General features: G+C 35.3%; 1 protein-coding gene across 1 annotated transcript in view; it reads left to right on the forward strand.

Moving 5' to 3' along the window:
* The window catches only part of LOC149531079 (zinc finger CCCH domain-containing protein 63-like), a 49,735-nt gene that overhangs the window by 14,202 nt on the left and 11,690 nt on the right, over positions 1-23,843 (forward strand). The window contains exons 7-8 of the mRNA XM_089811882.1: positions 15,216-15,335; positions 15,434-15,493. Coding sequence (XP_089668008.1) covers positions 15,216-15,335; positions 15,434-15,493 — 180 coding nt within the window. The remainder of the gene's footprint in view (positions 1-15,215; positions 15,336-15,433; positions 15,494-23,843) is intronic.

Genomic DNA, 23,843 nt, shown 5'->3' on the forward strand with positions numbered 1-23,843 from the left:
AGAAAACTTTGCCCATGCAACAACAAAGCTGAGAGGTCAGACTTATCATCCTTCTTCATGATGATTATCAAGTTCCTTGTCAAATAATCTACAGACCATGTTCCTATTTTTTTCTATCCACATAATATGGTCTTCTAAACCAAGCACCCAGTTAGCAAGATCATCTAAATATCTTGGCATGCGCTGAGCTTGTTGTGAACAAACCAAAGCATAACTTCATCAACCTTCCAACTAGGGCATACACAAACACAATGTTCTTCACATTCATCTATCTACACGGTGTCTATTAATGGATCTTTGTACAAAAAACAACCAGCATCTGTCTCGGTTTGATATCTTCAAGGAACTTAAAACATGTGAACCATGCAAACCAGAATCTTCAGCCTTTAGATTTAGCACCTCTGAAGTCTTTCTCCTATGGAAGGTTAAAATGGCTACAAATCTTAGTGAAATAGTAAAAACATATGCAATAAAAAACACCATCTCTTCAATTTGAAAAGCTCTTATACAGGATGGATTGTTTCCCACAAGTCTAGAAGCACTTTGTATGACAATACTGGACACAAGCACATTCCATGCATTTACTGGAAGTTTGTAAATTGACAGTAATAAGACTAAAGGTCTTAGTTTGACAACCATATATTTCAATATTGACCACATAAAATATTCCAAATTCTTTTCATGGTTTGATATTATCAATAATGCAAAGTCATCATCAATGCTACTTACAAATTGTATAATTAACTGAAGTACAGCCCAATGCTCACTTGAGGGTCCAACTGCAACTTTTACCTCCATATCTAATCCTTCTAACAATGATTCCCATAACTGTATATCATTTTTCAAGTATATCTTCTTGTTCTCTATAGCTGTAACATTCCCAACATAAGATTTCCACGTGCTTATTTCGGGGAGTACTTCATTTGGCCAGGCATGCACAGTGACCATTTAATTGGAGGTCCATCTATAGGAAGAGTTGATAGCTGTGCCTTTTTATGAACAATTTCTACCTGTTTTGCTGTGATTGTTTCTACCAGTAAACATTCTTGGTGAAATGAAGAAAACGTGGGTACTTCATTTATATAATCTTGACAACATTTGTAATATTTCTTTGGCACCATGCTTGGGTTAACATGTTACAATCCAGGTGATTTGGTTAACTGTAGCATTAAATGAACAATTTCTTTCTGTCCTCTGATTGTTTTTACTACCAGTCATTCTTGGTGAAATGAATTGTTTATTTACACAGTTTCTTGTAAGGGGATGTGTTTCCTGAGCGTGATTTTCGTGTCAGATACTGGAGAACACTAATACTTAATGTAAACACAGTGTCACATAGTTGAATCTTAAAACATAAAATGAAATTGATAGAAGGTGAATACTTAAATGCAAGATGATGACACTCATTGGAAATCAAATTAACAAACCATGAATCAGGTAATAGAGTTTTAGGGAAATTTTAGGATGGGTCTATATTAATCTTTTAAAGTTGGGTTGAGCAAGTTTAGGTTTATTGTACATGTTTAAGTTTGATAAATGCAATTATAATCATTGTACTTTTGCAATTCTTGGTGAAATGAGGTGAACACTAAACAAAATTGTTTTATTAAGGTAGACTTTTTCAGAGTTTCTATTGATTGGAATTGCTGGTTAAATGAGCACATATAGAACTATAACAACTAATGTAAATGGATAATCACATATTTAATATACTTGTATATTATTGATATAAATAAGATTAACACAAGGAGTGCAGGTATATTGCCCAAGCAAAGGGTACAATGTTGGCACTTGACCAGTTCTTTTTTATGACTTACACTAGTTTTGAATGCAGACTTACTTAATAGATGTATGGGTTCTTGTACAGTCACAACTTTTGGAAGCAACCGCCCACAAACTACTAGTAATTAGATCTTATTTATAATTAACTGCAGCTACCTTGACATTAGTTTTATTGAATTCCAACTTTTAAAATGTATCTAACACTACTCCTTATTAAGAAACTCTTAATTAGAAAAATATCACTATAATTATGGCAAACATATGGATCACTAAGCATGGCCAGTGATTGAATGCTAATTAAGGTGGAGCAATTACCATGATGGAGACTCTGGTTTGGGTTTGCTTCTCAGAATCTATGTTAGCAGAAATGGGAAATGGAAATTGCAGTGACAATGACAGTGTGATGCGGAATAGGGTATTGAATCTTATGTATAGGGTTGCGTATGTTTTTGATATAGACTATGTACAGGGGAATAACGATGTGGTAGCTACACTTTGTAGAAACCTTATCTTCCTTCATTCTATAACTGTTATATCATCTGATTGAAAGACGTTGATAATAGCTGAGCATGTTAAGGATTCGTTTGCTAATGCCATTTCGAAAGGGAAAGTGCACGATTATAGGCTAAAAGAAATAAATGAGCTCATATTGTACAAAGACTGAGTGTATAATATACATGAATATTAGATTGAGGGGAGATTTTTGAAAGCATATCATGACACACCTGTGCTGGTCTTTTGGGCTTTTACAAGACATACAAGCAGGTAAGGGAATGTTTTTATTTCATTTTATGGAAAAGGCTTGAAAATGATGTGTATGGAATGCCACAAGGAAACAAATAACTTGGATCAAGTTGATCCATCTAGGAGAGTGTTGCAATAATACAACCAGTTATTTGTCAGTTGGTATGTCACCCTTAAAGGCACTCTATGGTTTTATGATATTGCTTCATTTATGGTCCCAATTCTTACAGATAGTGAAGTACCAAGTGCCAAGAATGCAATCCAGCAAAGTTAGGACATTTTAGAATCTCATGGAATTTTTTTTAGCAGGCTGACAACAAAATCTTTAGGTGGATAGGCACCAATTTGAGAGTCCTTGAGGTGGCAACCCTATAGCCAATATTTGATTAGAGCTGAAACCATGATTTATGGTGGCCAGCTGGAATGTCTAGCTAATAGTAGAATTCACAATGCATACCATGTTTCATGCTTCAAAAAGGCTCTTGGCCACAACACGTCACACATTCCCAAGAGCTACCACCACTTGACTATGAAGATTGTAATGCCTTGCCAGGGAACCCAACAGAAATTAACCTAAACTTTCACTAAGTTTGCCAAACATTTAAAAAAAAAAGATTAAACAACAAGAGATAACATAGCAGAAGCAATAACTCACATACATATAACCATCCATAAACAGATTACATCTCTTAAGGGTTCCATGATGTTGAAACATACAAGTTTTATTAATACTAAATAGGATACATAACAAATCCACATCATAGATAAACCACAAGTTCGAACCCATTTAAATAATATACAATTACATAAGATGCCACTTTGTATAATCAAAATGCAGAATCATCCACTCTACAAGTCATAGGGTATGAAAAGCTCAAAGAATATGTATTATGAATAAATACATCATCTCATAAGATCTCTGATAATCAAATACAATACGAGTGAATATAACCATCCAACTTAAACACAAGATGAGAATGAAAGGAACAATTGCACAAGTACATCCGGCAACGATATCCAGCTGTTGGATCTCAATGGTATAAGAAACGCTACCACCCGACCTCGTGGAACCTAAATGGCCCACTCCCATCATGCTGAGGAGATAATCTCAAGTCCCATATGGATATCAATCCACAAGTCATAACCAACATCTAGGTCAAGGAAACCCTGATAGCAATCTACCTCAAAGGTACCAAGACAAAAGTAACAACTAAACCTAGAGGCAACAAAGACGTGTAGGAAATCTACTATGCAAATGGGCAAGTGTCATTGCATGAGCCAACTCTAAGGTTACCCTAGCAGCCTCTCTGGACTCTGCCCCCCTAGTGTCTCTATGTGGCATTAGTATCCTTTTGTACAGACAAAGCATAGTAACGAAACAAGGGCGCAACCAAGCATCCTCTTTACTCCCATCCTAGCTTGTACTAGCACTCGAGGCATGGGTGAGGAAAAATACTAACTCTTATTAATTTTTTTAAAACCCATTTAATGAAATGTTATCACATATTAAAACAACTTACAATGGGTTACCCAGGCAGCCCCTTTAGGGCTTCAACCTCAATTGTAAGCCACTTCCCAACCTATACATAGATTACCTACCCTAAGTTCATGAAAAGAACTCATAGAATCATAGTTTTCACCTTAGTCCTTTACAAGCAACTGGAAGGCACCTATAGATAAAACACAATATTCTTCTCAATCCTATGCAAGCAACTTGAAGTACCTAAAGATAAATCACAGTATTCACCTCAGTCCTATGTAAACAATTGGAAAGCGCCAAAAGATAACTGATCAAAGACTCATAGGTTACACTAGAGAATCACACCATTCGCCTCAGTCCTATACAAGTAATTAGAAAGCACTAACAAGCAACTGATCAAAACTCATCATAGAAATACGTGATACATTAGCATGGTCGGGTATAAAAGATCGTGACTGAATAATAACCATAACACCATATAAATGCTGATCCACAACCCAAAGATCACATCACAAAACCATGACATCACATGACATCATAAAACAGTAACTCCTAGGCCTCTGGTAAACATCCTGATTGGTCCATGTATTAAGTCAAACCCAAACCCCAACAAGAAATTTAACAAGTGTTTTCATAGTTCATTTGGTTTTCAACTCACAAAGGTCCGATATACAAATAGGGTTTCAATTTTCCATTTCTGAATTAGCAAAATTACTAAGGTTTTCGAATAACAAAATTAATAGAATTTCCCTAGTATTAAGAACCATTTCCTTAAAACTAAATCCATTTTCCTTTTAACCGACATAACACCCTTAATTTAAAAAAAAAAAACTATTTAACAATGTCTCATGCTTAAGTATTATTATTAATTTTTTTTATTAAAGTATCATTAAATTAATAATAATAATAATAATAATAAAATTACTAATAAAACAAGGACGCATAGCGTCAAGTTCCTGCCGAAAGCTTATAAGATCAAAGTATTAAACTATTAAAAATGTATGCAATATAGCTAGGTATTGTAGTTGTTCTTCTTCTTGCTAAAGTAGCTTATCCAGATCTTGCTTCCGCTGTTGCCTTTACAAAAAAAAGGATCCAAATTCTTATGTTTGTGCCCTTTCAATAGTAGGGGATAGACAGATTTTGACCCAAGCTTACGGAGAGGAGGGCGTCCATCTTATATATTATATAATGTCAATTGATTTCTTAATACTTATGTATGTTTAGCTTAAGTCTTATATAATTCAAGTATTTAGATTCTCCTTTAAGCAAAATTAAATTGTAATTTACAATGTTCAATTTGCAACTTTTACAAAAGAATTTTATTCTAAGACTTATATGTTTATATTACTATTTTATTACTTTTATTAAACGTTATTTTTAATTTTTGTAATTAACAAATATAAAGATAGAAAAAAAAGATATAAAACTTTATTCCGTTATTTGTTAAACTAATTCACATTATAAAACTAGATTTTCCAAATATTTACATTGTAGAAAAGTCTAAAGTTAAGGAGAAATATCTTTTAATTTAATTTTTCAAGAAAACATATGTCAAAACATGAAGAAGATATTCTTACATATTGTCAAACTTATTTATTTCATTTCAGCAAGTTATCTTATCATATTAATGGTAGCAAAGATATTCTTACATATTGTCAAACTTATTTATTTCATTTGAGTGAGTTGTCTATCATATTAATGGTAGTCATAAAGTTTCAACAAAAAAAAAATTAAAAAGTGAAAAAATAAAAGCTAACTCATGACTGTAGCAAGGATTCAACCAATAAGATTAGAAAAAAATATTTTTTTGCAAATTAATAAAATATCGATATATATTTTAAAACTATATAAAATTAAAAGTGTTTGAAAAATAAAAGAATATGATTGAATACTTTAATTGGAAAGTAGCATTTCACCGAATGCTATAGTATCCTGCCGAAGGCAGGAACTAATAATATATATAAATATATTATGTACTAATAAAAATAATCATTAAATTAAACAATATAATAATAAATATAACAATATAACTATAAATAATAATTATAATAACATTTTATAATATTAATAATACTAATATTATTAATGATAATATAATTTAAAAAAAAAAATCGCCAAACTTACATGCGTTTCCAAAATGCAATCACCAAATGGTGGACTGCTTGGGCAGCTGTTGCTTTGGCAGTGCGAGTTGCCATTGCAGCAGAGTTGCCTTAGTAGCCGTTGGGGGGAGGTCATGGCTCCCAACTCGCTTTTTTTTTTAAATTATAAAAATTAGAACATCGCCCTCCCCTTCGCCAAAATCAAAACCGACTCCCAATTTCAGGAAAAAAATGAAAACTCAGACATGCCATAAAAATTATCACAGTAAATAACTATGGTGGTAATTTTTATTGATATAAATATATATAAATTTTTAACAAATCTATTAGTAGATCAAATGTACAACTATCATTTTGTAACATTAAAGTATTGGTATTCTTTTCCAAACCTTGTCCTGAATCCAAACAATCAAATTATGGATCTCCAAATTTACCAAACAAGGGTTTCCAAACTCAAACTTTCATAGATGTTTTCAAGAACGATCAATTTTAACAAAAGGGTTTCAACCCGAAATAATTTCTGAAAACATATCCATATAAACACAGAGAAGACAGAGATTTCAAAGAAGAAATTACTACGCAAAACTTGACAAGATCCTACCTTGATTTGATGCTAACCAATGGAATGCTCAAAACTCGCAAGAAAATCCCCTTCCTTTCGAAAACCTTCTTTCTTGGAAATTGGCTCCTCCAAACCTCTGTGGAGAAATAAGCTCTAATTTCTTAATAAAGAGATTTCACCCTTTAGGGTTTCAGTTTTGCAATCAAGCAAAAGTTATTTATTTATTTATTTAATTTATTTTAATTTCATGTGCAAACTTTTTGCATTTTAATTAAAAGAAACTTTATTAAACTATTTCTTTCTCTCTTTTATTAAATCACAAGATGTCTTTAATAAAATATTTATTAATTTAACTAATAATAATTTTTGGAGTTTATTATATAAAATGAAACTCCTAAATAAATTATTATTAAATTAAATAAATATAATTACGCCAAAATTAGAACTGTAATAAATCTTTTAAATTTAATTCTTTTATTTAATTAATTTCTCAATTAATAAAATATAATTAAATATTGATTTGTCTTTATAATTTTTTTGTTAAAGTGAATCATTTAATAATCTTTTTATTTGATTTAACTATAACTAAAAATCACAATAGGCCTACAAACTAATAAGAAAACCCATCATTAAGACAAAGTACTAAATCAAACTCAGGGGTCAGAATCTCGATTTCATGTCACTTGACGAATTCAGAAGGGTAAATAACTCAAATACTTGTCCTACTTTCTAGGACAATTGGCTTAGGGTTAGCAGTTGGACTCAAGAATTATCTCCCCTCTTTTACCATTGAGATACTGCAATAGGGCATGCTCATCCTGACAATTCAATGAAGTTGATGTTTGGTTACTTGCAATCTGCATAAAAGCCGAGCATGTACATATACATATGAATCAACTAAACAAGCAATGGCGGGGAGTGGTGCATCATGTAGATCCCAACTAGTAGGTGAGTACGACTCCCTCCCTCAACCACATTAGAAACGTCAAAGACTCAAACATAAAGTAAAACATACAAGTACACCATACACATGCAAGTATGGGGTAAGTATCCATAGAAACTGCATAAACTTATCCATCAACTATCATCATGAAATAACTGAAATCACTATATGAACGTACATATATCATCATTGAAATAATCATGAACACATGAAATAACTGAGTATCAAGTAGCTCATCACATATATAAACTGAGTCTGAAATAACATCTAAATCAAATCGGGTAACCAAGAACCACAATCATAAAACATAGTCATAAAATTGGCCTATAAGAGTTCGACAACAATAACATGAAAAGTAAACTAGGGGTGGGCATTACAAAGATAAATTGATTCCTAAACTTGAAATAGTGTTGGATGTGAGGGAGAAAGGGTTAAGAAACAATGTCATTTAAAAATAATTGATCAAATGGAAGAATCTCTAAATGGAGGACATGACATGGGAGAGAGTGGAGATCTTTGAGCACTCAAAAGGGATGGAGTAGAGATCTTGAAGGGGATTATCATGCCCCCAAATAAAAAGTACACTTTTCTGGTTTTTGGTTTTCTTTTGCTGACTCTAGGTTGGTTCCCTTTTCTCTAATAAGGTCAACTTTGTTAGCAGTTTAGGCATTTCTTCTACTTATAGGTGATCAAGTATCCTCAGAATTACAGCAAGTTAGGACAGAGCCCTGCCCTTGGGCAGTATAGAAGTAAGCACTGGTGCATACAATATATTGATTATTTCCCCATTTCCATTGCCTGCAAGTCATATTGCTGGAGAAGCTAATCAGATTGCACAAGTCAGGTGAATACAACTCCGAGTTGCTGAAGCTAGATATTTATATACTCGTAGATGGCGGGAAGGAAATCTATGCCACTTTTGGGTGCCATATTGTCATTTAAGTTGGATCATTAGAGAAGTAATCTCTAGCATGTTGATGTGCTGCTGTTGTAGAGAAAAAAGATCTGATCAGTAGCATCCTGGAAAACAGAAAGATTGTTCTTTTGCCTTTTAATACAAGCTGTTCTATTCAAGAAGGTGTTTTTGTTGCTCTAGGAAACCCAAGCTGCACGAGCGCTTTGTTTCCAGTAAATATCTTCTTCATTATCAAATTATCAATCTCTATCATAGGCTTTCAAAGGAGCCATCTTCCATTTTAATTGATCAGTGATAATACCTGTTCTAAATTGGTTGTGAATATCATCCCATCTGTCCAGCAAAGGGTCACACTGTGATTGATAAGCAAATCTTTTATGCCTCTTCCATTTCTTGAGTTGGTCTTTGACAAAGTGCATTTGCTTACGACTCTTAAGCATAGCTGTGCCACACTTGGGGCAGCCCTCCTTCCACCACACGGGAATTTGGAGCCTCAACTTCTTTTTTTGAAACCAAAAAATTTCAAATCTAAAAGAATGGTAATGAAAGTCAAAGCAAATGCCACCTTCAAAGTCCAAGATAGGTCCTCCATAAACATGAAAATTTAGCTTCCATTTAGTGAAGGAAGCCTCCAAAACTAAAAATGTTTCCAACTTAACCTTTCAAGAATGAGGCTCAACTCTTTTGTTTGTCCATGTGAAGCTAGAGGTACGATCAGGCACATCAACCAAACTTAACTCTCAGAATTTGAACAATCATAAAATAATCTCCCAGATCTAGAGAGGGAAGCCCACCTTCTTGATCACTGCGAGACATTTTGCTGTTAAAGTCACCAGCAACAATCCAATCGACCACCACTCAAGAGTGTCTCACTCATTGAACGGTGGACCATTTATTCAAGCCAAGGACCAAGTAACATAGAAATTAATGATAGCAATATGTTTTGAAGTTTCTTTGTTCTGATTTTTGAAAGAGGGAGGAAAGAAGATCTCAACAATGTGACCCAGAGTAGTTAACTCTAATGAGTTCCACATTGTAATAATACCTCCCGAGTGTTAAGGATGAGGTGGCTGCAATAGAGCTCCTTTCAGAGTTTATCAATAAACTCTGTGAATTGTCAGCATAGCATATAAACTCTGTAACAATAAACTCTTGGGATTACTTGCAAATTGGACAAAAACCCAAATCCTGTTGATGGTGCTGCCTCGGTATCTCTCAAATTGCATTTACTGAGTATGTCAAGTTCGTAAAAATCTACGCTGGAGACAGATTTGAAGTGTGTCATTTATTGCTAAATCCATTAATACGGGAAGGTTGTATATTTGATTTGCCTTGATTGATTGTTTTATATTGGACTCATAGGCTTAACCTTTGGAGAAGAGCGATTATGTAATCTTTCTGGCTGTTATATTAAAATATTGCAAGATTATGTCTGGAGGTGGAGCTGAGTATTTTATTTTTGCATAAAATTCTGAATTAACATGTTGGAATTGAGAATATTTGGTGTAGATTTGAAATTTATTAATTAATTAATCAAAGTTGTGGAATTTGGAGAAAGAAGTTGGGTTGCTAACTACAAGCTTGGCATATAATATTATGCAAATCGAGGCCGCTAAGCTTCAATTTGGTTGAAGCCTAGCAAGTCTAAGTCCTTGGCGTGCTGTTCTAGATTATCGTGGTTACTTCTTGCTAGCCGTTTATTTAATTTCATCTGGCATATTGTAAGAGCTGAATCTTCTTCGTTGATGGTCACCAAAACATGCTCCATACTGCGGAAGGTGAAATATGGAGGTAGTGTGTGAAATTCTCAAAAATCTCTATTATTATTTATTTGCGTGGCGTGGATATCTAATGGAGGTGATATGCAGGAAGTGTGTGAAATTCTCAAAAATCTCTATTATTATTTATTTGCGTGGCGTGGATATCTAATGGAGGTGCGCCCTTAATCTATAATATCCTATGCTCAATCTATCTGGCATGGAGTTCTGGTTTAAGCAATTGTTCGAGATATTGAGCATCTTGGTTGCAGCTTCTTAGGCCAGAAGATTGTTGAGTGTCATTGATTTATTTGTATATAGTGAGCCTACCATTGGTGCGGGTTTCAGAGCATTGGTTCAGAATTCTAATTCAGTGTATTCATTGTTTTGGGATGGGAACTAACTTCTAACGTGAGCTTCTTACTGAAGGCGTGAACAGCTACTGTGAATTCATGGGTTCTTTGATATGGTTGATATTCTGTTGTAGATAAGAGAATGTTTTGAATAATTTCTGTGTTTTTAGAAAGGATGTGAGGTTGCTGATTGCAGGACAGAGTTCAAGTCTTCTAATCACCATTCCTAACTATTGTCAGATTTGAGTCTCATTCTTGCTGGTTGGGGTTCTTTATACCAAGGATGTTGGTAGAAAGAGATTATCGTTCTATACTTCTAGTTATGCACACAGCTCCTGAGTTATATTATCGTACACTGCAACTGTCCAATGCTAATACAAATTTGTGTGCTAATATAGTGTTATTTGGAGTATAAGAGAATTAGGTGCTGCTGTTATCAAGCCACTTGGGCTCTGCAATTCTGACAACAGCATTGCTGATTCACATTTATGAGGCATAATAGCTGATCTTTAGTCTCAAATTCTTCAACAGCTGAACAGGGTCATATCACAAATTTATCAAATTGATCCTTGTGACCGCTGCAATACAGATTGTTTTTATTTATATTTGATTAATGCAAGTTCTGTTTGTTCTGTCATTAAACTCTGCAATATCTTTCATAGAAGCCCATTTAAATTTGAACTCATAAATCCACAATAAATTATTAATATTTTCAGGCAAACAGTTTGATAAAATGCTCCCGAGTGCAAGCTCAAAACAAGCTCAAAACAAGCACAAACTGTTTGTGATAATGATGAGTGGTTTAATGAGTACATGACAGCTGTTGGAAAAAATTCCTACATAGCTGAGCGGGAAAGAAAATTGCAAAAAATTTAGTGGCAAACAGGGGTAGGACATTACATATCTCAATAGGAGGCTTGTGGAATGACATCTTTGCATTGACAGCTGACTGTTCACTTTGAATCTGCTATACCAATTTTGAACAGGTATGCAATTTTGCATATATTTAATGATTGGGTTGTTGGTTGAATTTTATACACTGATGAAATAAAGCTTTGTTTCAAATCTCAAACCTTCAAGAACATTGCAGTGAGCTTTGAAGATTCAAATAAGAGATTATTACCTGCTACAAACAGACATTTTACATTGTAAGTTGTGCTTTCTATTAGCATATTTTTGCAAAAAGGGTGTGTTATTACAGAAACCTTCCCAAATATCTTAAAATGCAGGCAGAAAATGATGTTTAAGCTGGTGCAAAGCTTGCTAGATAAAGTAGGCTATTTGATGAGCTTATCCAAGTTGGTGTCAGGCAGGTCTGCACTGAAAACAGTTCTTAAAACCCTTCTTCAATTACAGCAATTGACTGGAAACCTCTGTTAACAGCAGCTAATGGTAAACTGCCCTCATACCCTTATCGATCCAGAAGCAAACAGCTGTTTGATGGCACAAAGAGTGAAACTGAAGGATGGAAGTCAACAAATCAGTAGATCCAATGCCTGAAATTACTCATGACAAGCAAAATTTTCCTATGCACAACATTAAATATGTTTGGAAAGATTAATCAGTTGTTGGGTGCAGCCATTCTAAGGGTTGGAATCATGAATTGAAATGGCTGGAAACATAAAATGACAGCCTATAATAAAGCAATCAGCACATATGTATTGGAGTGACATTTTACAAGCTGAAATTAACTTCAAATCTTCATATAATCGTAAACAATTTAGTTTAAAAAATACTTTCGAATATTACAAAGGAGCTAAAATGATATAATGTGGTCAGTCCATTTAACTATTATAATTTTTAATATCCAGTGCTCTATTCTTTAGCCTATGAGAACAAGGGATAGGCTAGAGGTCTTCTTCATGGATCTAGTTCTGAAAAGGGGACATGACAGCTTTGAAGTTTGAGGGCCTTCTGATTTCCCTTGCTTACTAGTTTACATCGGCAGAGGTAAATTCCTAATTTTTTCTTGGCGAGAGATTTTGTACAATGAGGGCCTTCTATTTCCCCTTGCTTACTAGTTCACATAGGCAGATGCAAATTCCTAATTTTTTCTTGGCAAGGGATTTTGTATAGTGATAGTCCAGTCTGGCTTATCAGTCCTATATATTTTTTGTGGACTTCAATGTATCTGTATGCCGCTTTCATAGTGTTTAATGTTGATGTTGTTGGTCTTTTTGCACAAAGCTTTTGCAGGCTCATAATAGTACTGGTTTCCAATTTTCAACTTATTGTTATCATGACAGTTTCTTACATAGTTCCAGAACTCCCCAGGACTCTCCTAGTCATTGTGAAACCCGAGCTGAGTCCCAGGGCCTGGGACTCTCTAGGAACTTGCTCTAGGTGACTCACTAGAAATTGTTTTTTTTACCGAGTTGTTGTCTGGTCTTACCGAGTCCAAGTCTCGGTTTTATGCTTTCTTATAATTGTGAAAAAAATGGTGAGTATTGAAGTGGTTGCAGGTATACAAGGCTGGCAGACTTGTGACATAGGTTTCCAGCGACTCTCATCATCAAAATTTGGAACAAAACAATATTCATCATAAGATGATGTAATTTACTAATTGTTTTTGGCTGGTGCCTTATCTAGGCTGTTAATTTTACCTGTAGATTCTTTGAACACGTATGTCAGAATGTAGCTGCAATTATTCGCCTCAGTGTTTGTGTTGAATTTTTTAGCTTTTGTTTTTAAACTTTCAGGGTTTTCAGGGAATGTTATTTTGCAGCAAATGATGTGCAATGTGTTGGCATCATGCCCCCCTCATCTCTAACTAGTAAAGCAGTATAATCATCAGAGCTAATTTGAAATTGCTTGACTCAAGTATCTCTCCATTGTAGCCCCTCTCTCAATCCCACTATTTATCGGCAAACCCATGTCGCGGCCAGCTAGCATATTTTATTGTAACAAGTAATATATATTTGTTATTGGAGGGCAAAAATATTAGAGAAGACAATATTAAATAAATCAGATTTATATAAATCGAAATGAGTTTTAATCTTGTGCATTGGACAATGATGAAATAAATTTTTAGACCATGTTTCGTATATTTTGTTGGGTATATGTGTGTATGTGATCAAAGCATCATTCTTACGATTAGTATATTATGTCTTTAAAGTTGATTTACTGTAGCATGTAAAAATAAAAGCTTTAAATCTTTACCTTTTGTCTATATTTTACGGTTTCTTAAGTTTACTTAGTCGGAGTTTAATACAAAAATTAGCTTACTGAGTCTGAGCTCTAGGATCTGATGGTGGATATTATTATGTACCAAGTCTAACTGCTGTTTTATTTATACTTTTGTTTCATAATTTGCATTATGATTGTTTTCTTTTGCTTTGTTTTGTAATGTGCATTATGAGTGTTTAGTTTATAGCTAAATTCTATAATCAGGGGCCCAATTTGCCATAGTACTTTTGCAGTGTTATGGGGTTCAATTCTCGTTTTCTTTTGAAAGGTTAGCATGGCTTTCCACCATTGTTCATTTTCTAATCCATTATTGGCGACTTATATAGCTAATTGCTTTATGATCCATAGCGGAAACTGCATATGTTCCATACTGAGATTGAGAAGAATAGAAAAGACTTCCTTTTTTGTTAGTGTGTGGTGCAAAAATGTCATGGTAGAATTTTACTTCTAACTGAAAAATAATCCATGTTCAAGCTAAAATGGTTGATCAAACATCAATTCTTTTTCTTCGTTTTTATTCGGAGTTTGCTTTTCTTTGCCTTTACAGTTTACTCACTGCGAGCAGGTTAAAATTTGGCATTAAAGGATCCCTTTCTTGTGAGAGTATTATGATTTTGTGAATGTGAATGCCATTGATTTAGATAAATAGTCTGTAGTATTGTAGCAGCATTCTGAATCATCAGAGGAGCAAAGGCTTGTTCCATCAATCATTCTCAGCAAACAGCTTAATTTATTTGTCATCTTCTGCTTGCACATGGATTTAGTATTTTGATGCTTGCTTTTCTGTTTAAGATTAGAAATGATATTATGTATATTAATACACATATGCACAGTAACACGGAGATGCCTCCCCCCCCCCCCCCCCCTTTTTGCCCCACATCTTGGAGACGGGGAAGCTCCCAGAATTTGCAGTCTCCATCCCTCCGTCCCCAGCGGTGCAAACAGATTCTGCCACCTATGCTGAGGATGGCTGAATGTCCTGGTGTTGACTATTTGCCGATTGGACTATTTATGTTCAATGTTTGATGTTCCAATTCAATGCAATGTTCAAGTATTTGCTCTTTACATCTTTATATCTTATATTTCAATACATCTTTGCATAACTAGTATTTTAAGTACCATATTTATTGTATATACAACTCCCCTTTTTTCCCCGCCACTGTCCCCCTGCCGTCCCCAAATTAAGGCCCCTCTGCCCTCCCCCGTCCTGGAAACTTGTTCCCCCATTCCCTTGTCCCCCCATCCCCTAGGGTGATGTAACTATGCATATATGATATATCTACTTATTCTGTATGCTCATCTTTTGATGGTTTGTAATGAATTGCTTTACTTGAAAGCAACATTAATATGGTACTTGTTATTTGACATGGTGTAAACAATTTCACAGGTTTGGGACCTTGGAACATTTCAATGTATTCAAACCCTAGGAGGTCACACATCGGTCGTTATGTCACTTCTGTTGTGGGAACAGTTTCTCTTGTCAAGTTCACTGGACAATACAGTGAAGGTACGGAAGCTTGTATGATATTATGTTTTCTCTGCAATATATATGTGTGTCTACAATTTGCAAATGATGATAGTAGATATCTACCTCATTAAATGCAGGTTTGGGTTGCCGTATCAAGTGGCTTACTTGAAGTGACCTACACTCATAATGAAGAACATGTACGTTATCTCTCATTTTGGTTTATTAAATGTTTCAGATATTTTTGTTATCTCTATAATTTAACATGCACATTTGTAGCCATAATTCCTATAATGATTATCTTGCACCAATCACACCAGGATTAAAATTTCCAATAGTCTTATATCTGGTAATGTTCTCTTTCTTATCTGAGTGCTGAATGAAGCTTCAGTCAGCAAGTAGTTAGGAAATAAAGATCCTATATGCAGTTAAAGTTAGATCTATCACTAAGTGTTCAATTGTCATGTTGCTCCATTTGAAGCTCATTGGCCATATCCTCATCTTGTTTTGGGGAATCTGTAGAAGACAAAATTGCAATAATGAAGTTAAATTAGAACTCTAATGTAAAAAAATTTGAATCTTGATAATAGATAATAATCAGAATAAAAATTATAAAATAAATGATGCATACTGAGCAGCCATATAATTAATAGATTATATTATAGTATTAATAATTAACAATATACAATAATAGTACAGTATACTGTATCAACCCTATATAATAATAATATATATTATTCATTAATAAGAAATTATTAATAAAATAAAAATACTAAATAGATATTAAAGTTGTGACTAAACACTAATTTGTCACCCTCAAGAGGAGAGTAACTTCTCTTTTTATCCCCCACGTAAAAGTATAAAGGGAAAGGGAGGAGCTGTGATTGAAGGAAAAGCAGGAATAAGGAGGGAGAAGAATATACACAGAGAAAATCAGGTGAAAGCGGATAGGAGCAGTGGTAAAAGAAAATATTACTTAAGCGCTCCATATAACCAGTGTGTCTGGATTTTAATCAGGAAAGAAGTACGTTGGGAGAAAAGCAAAGTATATACCAAAGGCAGTTCATCCCAATCAGCAGTAAACAGAGAAGACCATGTGCTATATATATGTGATGGTTATTATTATCAAGCACAGACATATATTGAAGACAGAGAGCTCTAAATTTCTTTATATATATGCTTATTCATTCAGGATGTCGGGGCTCTCTTTACATCACATTATTCTTAGCATTTGGACTGGAAGGGAATACACTATGGAATTTAAGGAAACACAAAACTTTGTTCAGTGAGGTCTTCATATGATGCTGCTACAAAAGAGGTCTTTGTACAGCTTGGGCCAAGGTCAATACATTCAACAGGTAGCAAGTTTTTGAAGTCCATCAAAAATCTGAGATATTATCATTGATAGAAAAAGGGTTCGATATTTGGTATGTTTTAATTTGGAGACAAATACATTATAAGATTCCCCTTTTTAAAATCCCTTAAGAAGTTAAACCTTTACTTGAGGCAATTTGTCAAACAGTTGACGTACAAACTGAATGCTAAAAATGCTGACACTGTGGTAGTATCCTTTTTTTGATTAATATCAAAATGAAATGACTGCCCAACACATTTACTTAATGACTCCAAAGAACTTGCAATATTAGTGGCTCCAGCACATAGTTTTATTGAAAATATATAGTCTCAATTTCAATCAGTGACAGAAGATTTTAAGTCTGATATACATGAAACATAATGGATGGAATAGCTTACTCGTATAGGACGCTATCACAACACACGGGCAACTTGCTTCTAAAGAACTGATGATATGTATATGCACCTCATTTCACCTACAGATACTACTGATGCTGGAGTTTTGGCGTGCTGAGTGCTACTGCATCATGCCATTGTCAAATCTGCCACTCCCTTTACTGGCCTGGTTCCCAATGCTACCCAAACAACACTACCAAACCACACCCGTATAGGCTCTGACCTGTAGATGTCGCATGCTGGAGTCAGTGGAGCTCACGGCAAGCTGGGCAAAGTCATGGGAATGTGATCATTAATCTCCCCTGTAGCGCTGCTGTTTTCAATCTCCAATGCAACTCTGCTATATGGTCCCGACCTTAGGAAGAGGCCACTGCATCGGCATAACCAACTCTTGCAATATCATGGTAAGGTTTGAGTATTGCCTCTGCTACGCTGCTTGAGGATTGACTATCTTCCCTGTCTGTCGACCCAACTTCTATCTACTGTACTGAAACCCGTGTACCAAGATTCAGTCAAAACGTTTCACTTCCACCGACTGAATCCTTCTATCTGCTGTACATCTCATGCAGACTTCATACTGTCTTCACATGCTAACTTAATTCCAGATTGAGTACGTAAGGTGAGACACTGGCCACGTCCAGCCTCTCGATTTTTCCTTAAGGGGTTTCATCCTTAAGAATGCCAGTCACAACTAAGCAACCGATTTCAATTTCAATATATTGATATATTTCATGGTCCAAATCCCAATGTAGCTCCTTGCTTTTATAACCTTGAGATGAGGGAAGATGCAAACAACTAGGCAATGTGGGATAAAAGCCTATTCGTCTTTTAGCCACTTAAGTTACTTTTGTCATAGACTTTAAATGATAAAGTCACTTTATAAAGTGACTTAACGTTAGGAAGTTCCCACTTAAATATCTCCCCAAATGAAAACAAAAAGACTCCTGTGACTGGCTGGCATCCTCAAAATAAATGCCGTTAGTCTATTCGGATGAAAAGATAGACCGACAAGGTGCCATAAGGTCTAGCACGGAGAAGGGGACATTACATACGTGCATGTTTCATTCAGGATGTCGGGGCTTTCTCTACATCACATTATCCTTAGCATTTGGACTGGAAGGGAATACACTATGGAATCTAAGGAAACACAAAACTTTGTTCAGCAAGGTCTTCATATGATGCTGCTACCAAAGAGGTCTTCGTAAAGATTGAGCCAAGGTCAATACATTCAATAGGTAGCGAGTTTTCGAAATCCATCAAGAATCTGAGATATCATTGTTGATAGAAAAACGGGACGATATTTGGTATTGTTTTTATTTGGATACAAATAAATGCATGTTCAGATCTTGATAAAGATTTCATTGACTAATTCTTATCGAAGTGAGTTATATGTGTGTTTGGAATTATCAAACTCTTATGCTATGCTTGTGAATCCATTTCTTTGCAAATAAATAGTAGTTTTAGTTTAACCACTAACACCACAAGAAAAGAACATTTCAGTGGTATCTGGGCTAGAAATTCTACTTGCCAGTGAGGTTGCATGTCAAAATTTTCAGTTGCAGGGTTGCTTTTTCCATTGGATGTCAAAAAAGTATGATTGCTTTTTGCTTCTAATCCAATGCATGTCAGTATAAAGTGATTCAATGCATTCTAGAGGGTTTGAACTGTTGAGTTTGAAGAACCAGAATAGCAGAAATAAAAACAGGAAAATAAAAAACAGAAACTCTCAAGACACAGTGGCTCACACTGGGAAAACCCTCCCACTTGAGGGAAAAGCCCAGCCACACTCGAAATTGATCCTTTTATTGAGTTCCCAACAATACAATAATCTCTTGTCGTTGATTGAAGACTTTAATTAGTCAATTGAAGCCATATTCAACCTTTTACACAAATTGTTTACTCCAGAATAATTAATAAGCATGAGCATCTCACTGACTCTTAAAAGGCTTTACAAAATGTATGTGTCAATCATACATCAATCAGATATGAAAAAGTAACATATGCCTTATACAATAAGGCAACCTGCCGTAGCTTTTATCACAATCATCTGAAAATTGTGAAGAATAATAACTGGACGTCCCATGCGAAATTGAAGCGGCACACAAAAATACCAAAAAACAAGTCTTCATAACTTTGCTGAAGCTCATGCCCTATAGCCGTAGGGAACCGTAAGGTCACGCAGTGGATAGCCAAGATTAAGAGACTAGCGTTACAAAAATTAATCCCAAACAGTTGACATTACCAAGCGCCACCTCATGATGCCATTCATCTCACACACTTTTCCAGTTCATACTAACATCACAGGTAATACAAGAATAATAAATAAATAGGAGTCTGCATGATATCTCTGCCTGGTGGAGATAGAAACTGAAGGATGCTGTTCCATATTGCAGATCATCACAGGAATGATCTTTATATCAGCTACCTTAAACATTAACATGAACTGCATGGATATAACACAAGAAGTAGGTCGGGGCAAAAAGAGGGAGCTGAAATTAGCCCACAAAGGGAACTGAATAATGACCTGAATAATTTTTTTGACAATTTTTGCCTGACAACAACTACAAATAATGCAACAGGTCTAGGATCATATGATCACAGTTATGGGACAACCGAGGGTTGATCGCACCCGATCAAGAAGGTCTAGTAGTCAACACAGCAGAAGTGGAGCTGGACATGGGAACCAAGACAAAGCAACTTCCAATGTTATGAGAACAATGTATACAATGTCTGGTTAATCATTATGTCCCACCTTTTTACCTCATCAAATCGAAAGGGAACCAGTTGCAGAGGTAGAAGAGGAAGAGACACACATAATGGATGATATTATGATGGCTCTATATTAATACATGCAACTACCAACTGATGTAAGACAGCTAATGAACTTAAATCAGTTCATGAACCTGTGTAAGGATAACACTATAAACCGCCTGGAAAGACCAGACATGAGACCTCGAGGACAAGTAGGCAGGGAACTCGGACTGTAGAATATAAGAATGCTTTATATAAATTTCCATACCAACTTTCTATGGAATTGAAGGAATATCAACAAGGTCATGGATTCATAAAGTAGATACTTTCTTGGCACACAAACCCATGGAAGAGGAAAAGGCAATATAGTTTGCTACCATGCACCTGGAGGGAGTAGCATATGATTGGTGGTTCCATGGATTAGATTCGTTGGATCATGCCGTGATAGTCATACAAAGAATTTTTTAAATGGCTGGTTACTCGCTTTGACAAGAAAGACATAAGTCTATTACAATGAATTAGTTCAACAAAGACATGTAGGAGAGTTAGAAATCTATATCAACGAGTTTTAGAAGATGAACAAGGTCAACAAGTCTATGGAATTCAAGGAAGATCAACAAGGTCATGGATTCATAGAGTAGATATTTTCTTGGCACGTAAACCCATGGAAGAGGAAAAGGCAATATAGTTTGCTACCATGCATCTAGAGGGAGTAGCATATGATTGGTGGTTCAATGGATTAGATTCGTTGGATCATGCCGTGATAGTCATACGAAGAATTTTTTAAATGGCTGGTTACTCGCTTTGACAAGAAAGACATACAAGTCTATTACAATGAATTAGTTCAACAAAGACACATAGGAGAGTTAGAAATCTATATCAACGAGTTTTAGAAGATTTTTGTAATGGTCCCTGATATGCCACAAAAAAGACTCACAATGTTCTTTGTAGAAGGCTTAAGTAACAAGTTGAAAGGTTTGGTTAAGGCTCACAAACAGAGTTCACTAGATTATGCTAAGGTTGTGACTTGGATGTGCTCAGCCACAGAAGAAAGATTTCAGTCCATGAAAAGCTGATAAGAAAAAAATAAATCCGCAAAGAAATTCCAATTAGTGAAAGACCATACCTTCCCAAGCTGAACAAGAATCCAGAAATGAGCTAAGGAGAAAATTATATTTCTCTTGCAAAGAACCATGGGAGCCGGGATGTTGCTGCCTTGGAAAAGGGAAGGCACATATGCTTGAAGTCTATTTTGATTGATGAGGAACAAAATGAGCAAGATGACAACATTGATGAGTATGTTGCCTAGGAGGCACAACCTTTGCCAAATTGAGTTGGAAGATATAGTTAGAGAATCTCAATGCATTGCCACTTTATTTGGAATACTTTGCAATTGTCGTTTGTTGAAAGGTTTCATTTAAGGACAAAGGATGATATGTGTAGTTGATAGTGGAGCTAGACACAATTATATTGATGAGTAAATGTGGGCTTCGGGCTGAGGAGCTTCCTAGATTCAATATTATTGTTGTAGGCAAAGAACCACGGGTGTCGGGATGTTGCTGCCTTGGAAAAGGAAAGGCACATGTGCTTGAAGTCTATTTTGATTGATTAGGAACAAAATGAGCAAGATAACAACATTGATGAGTATGTTGCCTAGGAGGTACAACCCTTGCCAAATTAAGTTGGAAGATATAGTTAGAGAATCTCAATGCATTGCCACTTTATCTGGAATACTTTGCAATTTTCGTTTGTTGAAAGGTGTCGTTAAAGGACAAAGGATGATATGTGTAGCTGATAGTGGAGCTAGACACAATTATATTGATGAGTAAATGTGGGCTTTAGGTTGAGGAGCTTCCTAGACTCAATATTATTGTTGTAGGCAACTAATTGTGCCACAACTGAATGTATAGAGTGAGGAGTACACATTGACAAAAGACTTTGATGTACTTAGATTGAGCAATGTGGATGTTGTGTTAGGGCTACAATGGTTAGAATCACTTGAACACTATGTTTAAGATTTCAAGTAGGCGCAATGGAATTCATGGTTGATTGTAAGAAAATTGTGCCTAAGGCTATGGTGGATGGTGGTTTGTGTGTGGTTTCCACAAGGAGGATGAAGGCTTTGTTTAGGCATCATGATGTGGAGTGGTTAACCCACTGTCTTGTAACCAATAAATGTTCCACTAGAAATGAGTCAGAGTATCACATAGATGTCCATGTAGTGTTGGATGAACCTTGTGGAATTTTTGGTGATATTCCTTTTGGTTGTCCACTTGATCGTGGGTTTGATCATATTATTGAGCTTGAGGAGGGTGCAAAGATGACTATTACCACATCCTATAAACACACGCCATTTTAAGGAAGAAATTGAAAAAAAGACGGTCTAGGATTTATAAAAAATGCGACACATATGTACTAGTTCCAATGCTTTTGCTTCTTCAGTTGTATTGTTGAAGAAGGATGGGACATTGCACACGTGCATAGACTTACAGGGCCTTGAATAAAAAGACTGTTAAGAATAGGTACCCCATTTCTAGGATTAATGACCTTTTGAATGAGCTACACAGGGCTTTATGATTTTCTAAAATTGATATTCGTTCAGACTATCATTAGATTAGTGTCTGGGAAGAGGATAATATATAAGACGACTTTCCATTATCATTGCGAGCACATTTGTTCCTTGTCATGCATTTGGACACACACACTCACTAACAACATTTCAATCTTACATTTGTTCTAGTTTCTTTGATGATATCTTGATATACAACAAGACATGGGATAAACATTTGCAACATTTGGATGTAGTCTTGGGTATCATGGAGACACAATCACTATTTACAAAGGCCTCCAAATGCGATTTCGGGATACCAAAGACTCTACCTTGGACTTGAGAATGGAGTTGATGGTATTAAAGCACACCAAGAGAAAAATTAAGCAGTTCTAGATTGGCCACCTCTAGGGAACATATTTGAATTAAGAGGTTTCTTGGGTTTGTGTTGTTACTAGAGGAGGTTTGTGCAAGGGCTCTCACAATTGCCATCACCCTTGACTAATCTTACTATGAAAGAGCGTTCTAGTGTACTAGTGATGCACATGTTACATTTGACAAACTCAAGGAAGTTATGAGCACGCTCAATATTAGCACTACTTGCCTTCACCCAACCTTTTATTTTTGAGTGCGATGCATCAAGACAAGGGATTGGTGCTGTTCTAATGCAAAACATGAACCTTATTTCATTTTAGAGCAAGAAACATAGAGATCTAGAGAGATTATATTCCATATATGATAAAGAGATACTAGCAATTAACATGCACTAGCTAAGTTTAGACAATATCTGATGTGATCCAAATTTGTGGTCTTAGACCAATCACAACAGTCTCAATAACTTTTTTGAACAAGACCTAAATGAGTGACAATAGAAGTTGGTAAGCAAGATTGAGGCTTACAACTTTGATGTTGAGTATATAGAGGGCAAGGAAAATGTTGATGGCGATGCTTTATCCTGGAAACAACCACTCTACTCTCTCATTGAGATTTCAACCGATTGGAAATCTCATCTACTGTCAGAATATGCAAAGGATACATTTGCTTCTGATTTGATTGATGACAAAGTAGATGATGAAATGTATTTGGTAGTGGTTGTTACTATTCATTACAAGGACATAATTTATCTTGTAGCAAATTCCAAGTTGAAGGTTAAAGTTTTGAGAGCCCTACATGATGCACCTTTAATAGGACACATAGGCTTCTTCAATACCTATCACCAAGTTCATGAGAGGTTTACCTTGAATGGATCTAAAGATGATGTATTACAACATCTTAGAGAGTTCCTGACTTGCCAGTATAATATATCATAAGACACATCCCCTGTAAGCTTAAGTAAAGGGCAATTTAGAATATTAAATTACACCAACATCCCCCTCAAGTGCAACTTAAGGGAATGCATTTTAACTCACAATACAAGATGGCAGTGCAAGATGGGCTTTGGCTAGCCATGTTAGGTACCCATGTACAATATGCAAGTGTAATACAATGCAATTTCTCATCAA

Source organism: Cupressus sempervirens, chromosome 11 (genome assembly GCF_028749045.1).
Source record: "Cupressus sempervirens isolate cs-2001-9-10 chromosome 11, ASM2874904v1, whole genome shotgun sequence".
Taxonomy (NCBI): domain Eukaryota; kingdom Viridiplantae; phylum Streptophyta; class Pinopsida; order Cupressales; family Cupressaceae; genus Cupressus; species Cupressus sempervirens.